The 11354-nt window shown below is 56.5% G+C and overlaps 1 protein-coding gene across 1 annotated transcript in view; it reads right to left on the bottom strand.

Annotated features, from left to right (window-relative positions):
- Window positions 1-767: 767 nt before the first annotated feature.
- LOC106542216 (B-cadherin) overlaps window positions 768-11354 on the bottom strand; it is an 18349-nt gene continuing 7762 nt past the window's right edge. Inside the window, exons 3-16 of the mRNA XM_087729275.1 lie at window positions 8717-8943; window positions 8467-8610; window positions 7995-8150; window positions 7370-7514; window positions 6894-7066; window positions 6308-6436; window positions 5901-6086; window positions 5521-5765; window positions 5022-5164; window positions 4635-4856; window positions 4212-4433; window positions 3568-3698; window positions 2898-3041; window positions 768-2517 (exon numbers count right to left, since the gene is read on the bottom strand). Coding sequence (XP_087585401.1) covers window positions 2305-2517; window positions 2898-3041; window positions 3568-3698; window positions 4212-4433; window positions 4635-4856; window positions 5022-5164; window positions 5521-5765; window positions 5901-6086; window positions 6308-6436; window positions 6894-7066; window positions 7370-7514; window positions 7995-8150; window positions 8467-8610; window positions 8717-8943 — 2480 coding nt within the window. The 3' untranslated portion in view covers window positions 768-2304. The remainder of the gene's footprint in view (window positions 2518-2897; window positions 3042-3567; window positions 3699-4211; window positions 4434-4634; window positions 4857-5021; window positions 5165-5520; window positions 5766-5900; window positions 6087-6307; window positions 6437-6893; window positions 7067-7369; window positions 7515-7994; window positions 8151-8466; window positions 8611-8716; window positions 8944-11354) is intronic.

The raw sequence follows: 11354 nt of genomic DNA, 5'->3' as shown, positions 1-11354 counted from the left end.
CTTTGTTCATTAAATTATTAAAATATACCATTTCCATAAATCTGCACTATTCAAAATTAGCTGCAGGATCTTAAAGCAAGCTCACTTTGCCGAGTGAGAAGAATTTCAGTAATAAATCCGTTCCAGAACAGGACGTTTCCTAGGCTACAAAAAAGCTTTTAAGTCTAAAATTCACCTTTTGGCCCCGGTGCTCAGCAGAGGAATGGAGCGGAAGGGAAGCGCTTGGGAACAAACAGAACTCTGCAGCAGAAAGAAAATGCTTTGAGCGGAATGGAGCAATGGGCCCCCAAGATAAATGTGGGCATGGATCCTTGGGGTTTGAAATCCCTTTGCTGCCCCTGCCTTCCCTCGCTTGGAAAGCGGCTGGCTTCAGGCCTGCTTTTTAAGTCCTCAATGGCAGCAAGGCACCAAAGGGCTCCAGGCGAGCAGCCTTTATGTTCACTTCCAGCTGGGATTCTGTGATTTAGCCTCATACAAACAAGTGTCCCAAGGTGACCCCGTAAAGGCTTTTAGATTTTTACACACATTTACACACCAATTGCAGTTAAGAGTCTGGAAGTACGCATGACTTTTTGAGATGGTTGGAATTCACAATACAAATTTGACACACGGCAAGTTGGGAAAGAAGATGCTCACCCTGGATTTATCTGGTTATTCATCCCCACAACTTTTGAAAATAAAACTGAACGTCGGTAGAACATTTAGGTCAGAAAAAGCATGCAATCTCAGGAGAAGGTCTAATAAATGTGACAGACATGCAAGAAAAGTACTTTTTTAAACAATAAAGTTTATTATTTTTTAAAAGCATCTGTGCAATAAAATAATTTTTAAAAATGTGCATCTCTGTAATCTTTCAACAATATATATCCAAAAAGGATAGCTTAACATACAGATCTAAAATTAGAAAGCCATTTTCCAGAGGTCCCCATCAATTGGGCCGTAATTATACCATCAGGGCTGGGGAGTGGGAAACTTGCCACAGGACAGGAGGGGCACCTTGGCAGAAGGAACGGTTCTAATTAGAATGGATTACTTGGTAGACAAACACCGTCTCGTACAGCTGTAGTTTATAAGGCCCCGCACAGGAGGAGTGTGTGTGGCCTGGTCCCCAGACGAAGGCCCCAGGCGGAAGAAGAGCTCACGCCAGGCTTTGGGCCACCGCTGAATTCCCCTCTGGCCCAAAAGCCTAAAGGGGCAGGGAGGGCTTGCCCTGGGAAGGCAGCTGCCGCCACCCGTTCAGGCACTTTATGAGAAGGCACCGGGGAGTAACGTCCCTGCTAAATCCAGGTTTGTTAATTCAACTCTAAAAAGGCAGTGGACAGCCATCATCCAAGCCATAAACCATGACTTCCAAGCCACAATAAGAGAGGCCATGCCGGATGGTTTTGCAGATGCCTTCCTGACAGAGATTGGACTCTGGGCATCTGAGAGAAGCATAGTCTGAAAGCAAAGGCACTTGGGACAAGTTGATTTAGGGATCCTAAAAGGATTCATCCAGGAGGAGAGCCATGTTGGCTAACAGCGGCAAAAAAAGATCAGAAACCCTGCCTCTCTTCTGGGAGACCCTCCCCATCACTCCCACAAGCCTGCCTTTCAACAGCAAAAGCCAAGGCTTGGAAACCAAATGCAGCATATGAGCAGAATCCCCAGAAGTATTTCTGGTTAGGGCTTTGGAAACCCCATGCTTGGGGAGATCTTCCTGGAGAAAGTTCCAATAATTAGCCACCGTATCCAGACTGTGGGATTTGGATCTGTGCAGGCAGAACCCCTCCCCTCTCAACGGGGCCATTAATAAGAACCTCTGTCCTATTAGGTGACCATAGTAGTCTTAGCTGTGTTTTATCCTCTGCCTCACGAAAATATTTTTCTTGCGTATTTTCCCTCATATTCTCCAAAACGCATTACAATTTTGCACCAAGAAGCCCGAAGTTCTTCTTAAGCAAACAAGAGGACAGATGACCAAGGAGGCAGAGTAGAAACACTCAGGTGAAACTTCTTGAATACAAGACCAAGCACCGGAGGGTCTGTCTGTCCTTCCAGAATCCTTTTCTCTTTCCTGGGAAAGCCTTTTCCCCCTGAGGGTATCCAGGCTTTGAGAAAGAAACTCCATGTTGCGTTGAATCAGACTCAAGAAGGCCACACTGATTATAATTATCCCACAGAGATGAGATTGTCAGAATCTTCTTCAAGGGGGATCTCTTGTGTACTTTTGGGTAAATTATGGAGTCACCAAGAGTCAGCTCCCTTCTCTCTCCCTTCTAGCCTTCTGCCCCCCACCCTCTGCCCCCCCCACTCCAGTCACACCTAGTCCTCTTCCTCGCCCCCTCCGTACATGTCAGCCAGCTTCTTGAAACGGTTTCCCCAGTCATTCAAGTAATCATAATCCTGGTCCTGGTCTCCGTGGGAGGAGTTGAGGGAGCTGAGGGAGGTGGCCTCGGAGCCGTTGCCTTCGTAGTCAAACACCAGCAGGGAGTCATATGGGGGAGCAGTGGGGTCCGTGTCCGCTGCCCTCAGGTTCTGCAAGAAGGGAAAGGAACAGAACTTCCGTTTGTTGAGCAGCGGAGGAAGCTGAGGACTGCCCAGCCATCTCTCCAGAACAGCCGTTCTCAACCTGAGCAACTTCTAAGACGTCTGGGCCCGGACTCTCAGAATTCCCCAGCCGAAGGAAGCCGCACCTCTTAAAGCTGCTCAGGTTGAGAAACAATGACAAGGGGCTCGCCAAATCTTTGGAGAAGCTCAAGAGAGCAGACTGTCTCTAGTCAGGCTGCCTCCGTCGCTGTTCAGCCGCTAGGATTAAGCTTCCCTGCCCACGTTTTGCTTCTCACCAAATGCTTGCTCACCTGGGGCACCTGGGGACTGGGTATCTCCCCACCAAGTGGACTCCGGGTGCCACTCACCTCGTCGATGAAATTGCCTATGTCGTCAGGGTTGGCCGGGCGTGGACGGTACTGCGGGGCCGGCATGAGGGTTGGAACGACGTCATTCCGGGTGACTTCAGGGCGGGCATCCAGGCCTCGATGCAACTGGCTCAGATCGTAATCCTAGGAAGAGAAGATGCCCGCAGGCTCTTGGGTAGAGGAAGAAACCTCCAGCGCCTCCCTTCTCTCCGCTGACCAGAATCAGGGGGGAGTCTGGCAGACAGAGAGAGAGGCAGGAGGAAAACCTTCCCCCAGCACAGACAATGAACAGAGGAGGCCTTTGCTTCCTTCCCTCGGAAGAACAAAATGGTTTTGTTGGGTCACTTTTCCTTTCACCGAAGCAATAAAACCCTCCAGGGATTCCTTTCTAAAACTCGGCTTAAATAAGTCGTTTTTACTCAAGCCGCTCTGTGCAAGCAGAACGTCCGAAATAAATCGAGCGAATGCGGGCCCTCTTGGGAGCTCCCTGCCGGCCCAAGTGGGGGAGGACGTTAAGTGGGACCACCGTGCTGGATGATCAGCCATCCCAGCTCTGCAGGGGCAGGAAAGAAAAGGGCCGTGGGGAGCAGAAGCCCAACTCGGGCCCGGGGACAGGGAGTGCCGAGGAGAAGCAGCCTGGGGCCCCGGGGTCCCAGAGCCAGACGCCCACCTGGTCCTCTTCCCCTCCGCCTTCCTCATCGTAGTAGTAGACGTTGTCCCTCGTGTCGTCCTCGGGGAGAAGCAGCGGCTCCTTCACCTGCTTTCTCCTCCGCACGAATAGCAGCAGCAGCAGCAGCAGGACTGCAAGGCAGGGCGAAAGGCTCCGTCAGCCGGGGGGCTCCCATCCGGCTGAAGCGGAGGCCGCCCACCTGCTCCTGACCCAACCCGAGACTCCCTCGATGCCACCTTCCCGGACCTCAGTGCCCAGAGAGATACCCTTCCTGCCGGGATACCACCAGGGCTCCAGGGTGGCCGTTGGTCTGAGCCGCTGGCAAGCGGATCGTTCTGACGCTGAGCTCCAGCTTCATGGGTGCCCAAACAACCCCCCGACTCTTCTCCTCTCGGGGTTACCGAGGCGGAAAAAGATACCCACCAAAATCCCGGAGGAAGGAAATGTTTCCAGCAGCCAGGAATGAGAGAGAGCAATTCTCCCCAACCTGGAGCAAAATCCAGGCCCCGGCCTTCTCCACTGGCCAGGCCAGGATGGGCCACACACCCAGGCGCCGGGAAGCCCAGCGTCTTGCAGGTGGGCCCTTAAGAGGAGCCGCCCAGCTTCCCCGGGAGAAACAAGGGGCAAGGAAGCGCAGTACTCACTCAGAAGGGCAAGGATGCCCCCAAGGATGCCCAGAATGGCGGGGGTCCCTATTGCTGCTGGCAAAAACGCCTTTCGTTCACAGTTTTTGGCTGACCCGTCACAGTTGCAGACAATGGCTTTGACCGTGGTGACATGAGAGAGCCCCTGGCCATCGGTCAGCTTGAGGGCGATGTTGTATTCCCCAGGCTCCAGCTGCTTGACCAGTTGAAGGGTCAGACTGTCTGCAAAGGACCCCCCCCCCCAAGAAGGTGAGTCAGAGCTGAACAGAGCCATGCTCTAAAACACTAATTAAAGGAACCCAATGAAGTCAGGAATGAATCTCCCTCTGATTTGCTCTGGTGCAAATCTTGGAAAGGAGAAAGAGGGAAACAGGTTCTGTCTTGAGGTTCTGTTCCCAGGCGCCTCCCTTGTTCTCTGCCTACCTTGGTGGGTCTCAACTGTCCAGTTGGCGCCAGAGTCAAATTCCAGCTTTGCCAGGAAGGGGCTGGTGTTGGGCGCGATATCCTTGTCCACAATGCTTAACATCTGGGGCTCCGGATTGCGGCTGCAGATTTCGAACATTCGGGGATCCGGTTCTGGCGCGTTGTCATTCACATCCTCCAGATGCAAAAGGAGAGTCCCTGTGCCGGTGGCCGGCTCGTTCCCTGGACAGAGAGGGGGGGGTGTGGGTCAGTTCCTCAAATATACATACTTGGGTGGCACCATCCCTCAATTCCCTCCCCCCCACCAGCTCCCCAGTTGTGTTTTTTTGATTGGGTGCGAGACAAAATGCAGAGGGTTATTTTTTTTGGGGGGGGGGGTAAGCTTACCATTGTCAGTTGCCACAATGATGGCTTTGTAGATATTATCCTTCACAAAATCTGACTCTCGGTCTAGGGCGGCTCTTGACGTAATCAGGCCGGTTTGAGGGTCAATTTTCAGCCAGCCAGCTGGGTCGCTCCTCACCGAGTACCTGCAAGAGAGACCCCCCTGGGCTCAGCCAGCGCCTTTGGAGCAAGTGGCCTGCAGATATTCTGGGTTTCCCCCTTCAAATGATTAACCTTGGAACCTCTAAGAGCCAAGGTGGCGCAGTGGTTAAATGCAGCACTGCAGGCTACTGCTAGATCAGCAGGTCAGCGGTTCAAATCTCACCGGCTCAGGGTTGACTCAGCCTTCCATCCTTCCGAGGTGGGTAAAATGAGGACCCAGATTGTTGGGGGCAATATGCTGACTCTCTGTAAACCGCTTAGAGAGGCCTGAAAGGCCTATGAAGCGGTATATAAGTCTACTGCTATTGCTATTGCTATTGCTCTTCGCACAGCCCCCTACCTGAGGGTCTGCTCCATGAACTTGTCTGGGTCCTGGGCCGTGTACTCCGCTATCGAGTGTCCAATGGGAAGATCTTCGGGCTGTGACACCTTCAGTTCGGTGGGGAGGAAGACCGGGGGTTCGTTTTTATCGCTCACATTGACAATGACGGTGGCCGTGGAGGTCGTGAGCTGGACCGAGAATTCAGCCTCGTTCACTACGGTCACGTGGAGAATATACTGCTTTTTGGCCTCATAATCCAGTTCCTGGAAGGGCGGAAGCAGGGAGAAAAGGTGAGTTGACTTGGTCCAAGGGGAACTCCCGCAGCTGACCCTCCAGCAGGGGGTGGGGCTGGGGAGGCACAGGATTCTAGCCCTGACAAAGAGGGGCCCACCGCTCACCTTTGCCGTAGTCAAAAGACCATCGTTGGTGCCCGGGTCAGTAGTGACCGCAAAGTTAGCCTCCTCGTTCCCTTTCACAATGCTGTACTTGGCTTTCCAAGCTGAGCTGTTCTCTTCATCTCCATCTGTGACCTTCAGGGTGGCAACCGGGGCCCCCACCTCATTCTCCGGCACAATCACGTTGTACTGCAAAAGGAACGGAGCCGTCAGAGGAGAGAAAGTGGCTGCCTCGGGGAGGGTGGGGGGGGGGGAAGGTCCGACTCCAGGGAACGGGAAGCCACAGATTCCACCCAGCGCCTCTGCAGTGGAAGTGAGGACGTGGCTGGGGGGTTTTGCACCACAGGGAGATGAATTTCAGGGTGACACCAGCATGGCCAAGAGGGGGAGGGGGGGGGAAATCACATTACCATGAAGGGGTCGAAGATCGGCGGGTTATCGTTTGCATCGGTGATGGTAATCACAGCCGTCCCAGTGGTGCTTAAGCCGTTTCCCTGCATGTCAACCGCTTGGAGAACCAGGGTGTACTGGGGGATCCTCTGCAAAGAACCAAACATGCAACACTCCGTGCTGGTGGGACAGCACAGGCCTTGGGAGACGGAGGAAGAGCGGCCGCCTGGCCTGAGGGGGGGAAGGTCTCCCAGCCACGGGAGGAGGAGGGAAGGCGGCGGGAACGCTTGGGAAGGGGCCCTCCGTAGTTTTCCAGAAAGGAAATGGAGAGGAGGGGAGAGATTCTTCTGTCCTTGGCATCCGACCATCAAGGCAGCCCTCACGGTGGGGCTTCTCCTCTGGACTTCCCTGGAGAGCTAACAGTCTCGCCCTTTAGGACAAACAAGGACTCTTCCCTTGCTCACTCGGGACGGAAGCAGCAGAAAATGGACGAGAGAAATGCAGCCCTCCCTCCCCCCTCCCTCCCCCCCTCCCCATGATGAATTCCCACCTCAGAAAAGGTCTGCTTGCCCCCGTTCTCCACCTGTCCCAGCACCCGGCATTCACCTCTCGGTCCAGACCGGACACAACCACGCTGATCATGCCGGTTCCGTTATTGATGGTAAACATCCGTCTGTCCGGCTCCGGTTCCTGGCTGAGGATGGAGTAAGTGACGACCCCATTATAGGAGTCTTTGGCATCGTCTGCATCCGTGGCCGTCACTGTCATCACCGACGTTCCTAGGGACACCCAGAGGGGAGGAGGGGCTGCTGAAGGGCTCCCTTCAAACAACAGCAGCCCAGCCCCTCTGGCCTGTCAGCCGAAAAACCCTCTGGCTTCTGGGCAACTACAAGCCCCTCCGGCTGTCGCAGGGACTGAGCCCCCAACCCCTCAGGGACACGTGTGAGCGGGCAGTGGCCGGACGATCCAGATGGCTTTGACCAGGACTGTCCTTCCTTGTCCAGGAGGGATTGCGGCTGGGCCCCAGAGGACAGCCACTCAACAGGGCCCAGGTTTTCGTGTCCTCTGCCGGACTCCCCTACCTGGCTTCGCTCCCTCTTCCACGGACCCTCGGAAGACGCTCTCCGTGAAGACGGGACGGTTGTCATTCTGGTCTCCAACGTTGATGATCACCTCCATGGGGTCCTCTGCCGTCTGGCCATTGGCCAACACCGCGTGGCAAAGGAGCTGCCGGGAAGGCGGAGAAAGGCCGTTATTCCCCAGAGGGGGAGGAGAGAAGGCCCAGATGCATCCGGGCAGCATATTCCGTGCAGCTCAACCCTTCTTGGCCCCCAGCACTGCCCACTCTGGAGAGGCTGCCCCGAAGGACGAGAGAGGGTCTCGGAAGCCCTGGGACGGGGTCCCCGGGTGCCTCTCAGGCCCCTTCGAGACCACCACGAAAGGACGGAAAACGGAGGCGCTTTAGGAGAGGAGTGGCTTTCCTGCAGAGTCGCCTGCTTCTAAATGGGGGCTCTCCGAGGGGCTTCTCTGGGAGGAGAGAAACCCTTGGCCTGCAGCTGTCCTGGCGTCCCAGAGGATGCAGTGACCTTTGCCCTCCCACCCAATCCACGTGGCCAGTTTCCAAGCAGGTGGACCTCTTCAGCCACCAGTGCAGGGGCCAACCATTGAAAGCGAAAGGCATGACGGCAGCAGGTGACGAGGACTCACCTGGTAGCGGGGAATCTTCTCCCTGTCCAGCGGGCGAGTCACCATCAGCAAGCCGGTCTCCCTCTCGATGGTGAAGGTGCCGAGTGGAGGGATGTCGGCCCCCTGCCCAGTGATGCTGTAGTAGACGGTCTCCTCTTTCTCTTTGCTGGACTTGATCTGGTTGGGGAGATGGGGTGGGGAAGGTCAGGGACGGCGTGGGCCTGCAGCCCTTTCCACCCTCCGGGGCAGGGGCCAGGGGCGGCCTGGGGCAGAGTAGACTGCGGCAGCTACGTTGCCTGGCCCAGGGCAGAAATGGAGGCCCCAAAGCCTGGCTGGAGTGAGTCCCATCCAAGGGGCTCAGTCCAAATGTCCACTCAGCGCCAGCACAAGCGGCCATGTTTGGGGTCCTGCATTTGTGGGTCATTTGCAACCCTGGAGGAGAAACTAACTAGCTTTAAAACGTGCAAGAGAATCCCAGTAGCAAAGTCCTTACCGCCACCAGCTTCTTGGGGAAAGGGCCCCTCTCATTCTCCGAGCAAAGAATCGGCGGGATGACCCAGTCTCTCTTTTGCCGCCTCAGGCCAGACGAAGACCGTGGGAAATACAGCTCCTTCACCCGAGCAGACGGACCGCTCTCCTGGGGACACAGACAGGGCTATCTGGTTCTGCAAGCAAGCAAGGGAGAGCCGGCTCCGAAGACCAGCAAACCCTCCCCCAAAGAAGCAGGGAAAAGGGGCACATACCCCATGAGGAGGCGGCCGGCCATGGCCGTGGTGGTGGGGCCGCAGGGTCACTCTGGCCGAATGTTTCCTGCCTCCCAGGTCCCACGTGTGGACGAGGAAGCTGAGCTCCTGCTTGTGGAGATGCAGGGGCCGTTTCACCACCACCCTCCCATCCGGATGCAACTTGAAGCGGGTGTCCTGGGAGAGGAAGGCTCCGGGGCCCCTCCCTGCGCAGCCCTCAAAGTCCACTGGGAGGGAGAGAAAGACAGACGGAGGCAGTGAGCCCGGAGCCCAGACAGCCTGCGCTTGCCAAGCTGCCTGGGCCAAGTCTGCCCACCAGGGGGCGCCAGCGTGGCACTGGTAGAAGCCGAGGCTGCTTTTCAAACACAAACAAGGCCGCTTGTCCTGCCGGCTGCTGCCACTCCCTACCTCCCTCCCTCCCACCCTCCCTCCCTCCGGTTCAGCCTCATTCAAGACTCATTGGAAGGGAGGCGAGAAAGCACCCGCAGGCAGGGCGTCCAGGCCCCCTTCTCTCCAGCCCTCTCAGCCCACCTCCCCATTGCTGCAGGAGAAAGCGGTGCCTGCCAGAAGCACCGCTTTCCCCCCCAGCCCCCCTGTTTTGACCCAGGGAGGCTGAGCCCAGGAGCTGCGCTGGTTGCAGCCTGGTTCCTTCCCATCATCCCCTGCCAAGATGCCCCCGGAGGAAGGCGAGAGGCTTCTCCAAGGAGGTCAGCAAGTCTCCCCGCTTCTCTCCACAGCGGGTGAGCAGGTCCCTGGTCCAGAGAAAGAGACCGAAGCACCAGTCAGGCAGATCCTACCAATTGCTACTCCCCACTTTCTGGGATCTGATGCTTTAAAGCAGCTCTACAACCTTGGCATCTTTAAGACCTACAGCAATAGCAATAGCAGTTAGACTTATATACCGCTTCATAAGGCTTTCAGCCCTCTCTAAGCGGTTTACAGAGTCAGCATATCGCCCCCAACAACAACAATCCGGGTCCTCATTTCACCCACCTCGGAAGGATGGAAGGCTGAGTCAACCCTGAGCCGGTGAGATTTGAACCGCTGAACTGCAGATAACAGTCAGCTGAAGTGGCCTGCAGTGCTGCACCCTAACCACTGCGCCATCTTGGCTCATCAGACCTGTGGACTTCAACTCCCAGCAAAGCTGGCTGAGGAATTCTGGGAATTGAAGTCCACAAGTCTTAAAAGTGCCAAGCTTGGAGAGCCGTGCTTTAAAACAGTGTTTCTCAACCTTGGCAACTTGAAGATGTCCGGACTTCAACTCCCAGAATTCCCCAGCCAGCGAATGCTGGCTGGGGAATTCTGGGAGTTGAAGTCCGGACATCTTCAAGTTGCCAAGGTTGGGAAACACTGCTTTAAAATACGCAGGCCCTGAATGGCAACCATGGTTCACTTCACCTCCTGGAGTTTCCCCACCGGTCAAACCCCCAACTGGCCACCCAGGCAGGGCTCCCACAGCACCCTAGGCTAAAAGGCGCCTAGTTTCTATGATCACAGCAAAGGCGGCAGGTTTATCCCGTTGATCGTGCAGCTTAAGGCTCCCTGCCAAGCAGGTTTCTGCCCAGGAGCCTGATTGGGGTTTCTTAGACCTGCTAGGTGCCCCTCTGGGAGCCCAGTTCAACGGCAGGACCCTCCCCGAGAGAAGAGCCTCCCGGTCCAAAGAGCAGGGAGTGTTGGGCGAGGGGAGACTCCACAGAACCCCCCCCCCAACATAAACAGAACCCGACTGGGCTCCCCAGAAGGCAGCAGCAACCGAAGGCCACTTTCATGGAGGGGAGGCTGACCTGCTGGAGCTCCTGGGGCTGAATCAATGCAGAAGGTCCTGCGTGGAGCAGGGGCAGCCCCTGCCCAGGAATACCCACCAATGGCAAGCCCCCCCCACCCCCCAGGATCGAGGGGGGAGGTTGTGGTTAGCACAGCTGTGAGACCAAATCCTGCCCACACAGAGCCAAAGGCCGAAAGGGGCTGCCGGTGCAAAGCCCCCAGCAGAAGCGATCCGTTGGCTGGTTGGAAACTCGCTTGAAACTTTGGGTCTCTGAGGGAACCAAGGCTGGAGCTGCCCTTTCACTTCCCCTCAGGAAAAGGGCTCCTGGCTGCACCTGCAAAGCCAGAGCCCGGGACGGGAAGCCGGCCTCTCTCCCCTCCGGCTGCCCCGCAGCTGGACCAAGGCTCCAGCCTGGCCAGAGAGAGGCCTTCAGTCCCAATGGGAGGGAAGCCCCTTTTGGCTCCCAGTGAGACAGCAGAGAGGCTGATGTCCCGGAGGATGTCCCGGCCCAGGAGGGCGAGTGCCCCCGGGGCCCCCACAGGCGGCTGAGGGTCAGCGGCCGGCCTGTCCCCTCAATCTCCTTGCTCCGAAGGGGAGCAGCTGGAAAGGCAGAACCTGGACCGACGGAGAGGCAGAGGGCAGAGTGGAGGGCTGGGAACCCCCAGGACTCCTTCAGGGAACCTGGGGCGGGGTCTTTCCCTGCAGACGTGGGGCAGGGGAAGGGGGACATTTCCAAAGAGCCCCCCTCCTCTTGGTTTCTGCAGAGGCAGCCTCAGCTCTGGGGGGGAGTCCTTCTCCCCTCTCTCATTCTCTTCCCACAAGCAGCAGCCGGGCTCCCCTCCCCCTCCTTCCTTCCTTTGGCCCCGGGGC

This window comes from Thamnophis sirtalis, unplaced genomic scaffold (assembly GCF_051295495.1).
Source record: "Thamnophis sirtalis isolate CommonGarterSnake01/CBP01778 unplaced genomic scaffold, rThaSir2_p1.2 scaffold_14, whole genome shotgun sequence".
Lineage (NCBI taxonomy): Eukaryota > Metazoa > Chordata > Lepidosauria > Squamata > Natricidae > Thamnophis > Thamnophis sirtalis.
This window is presented reverse-complemented; position numbering and strand designations above follow the sequence as displayed.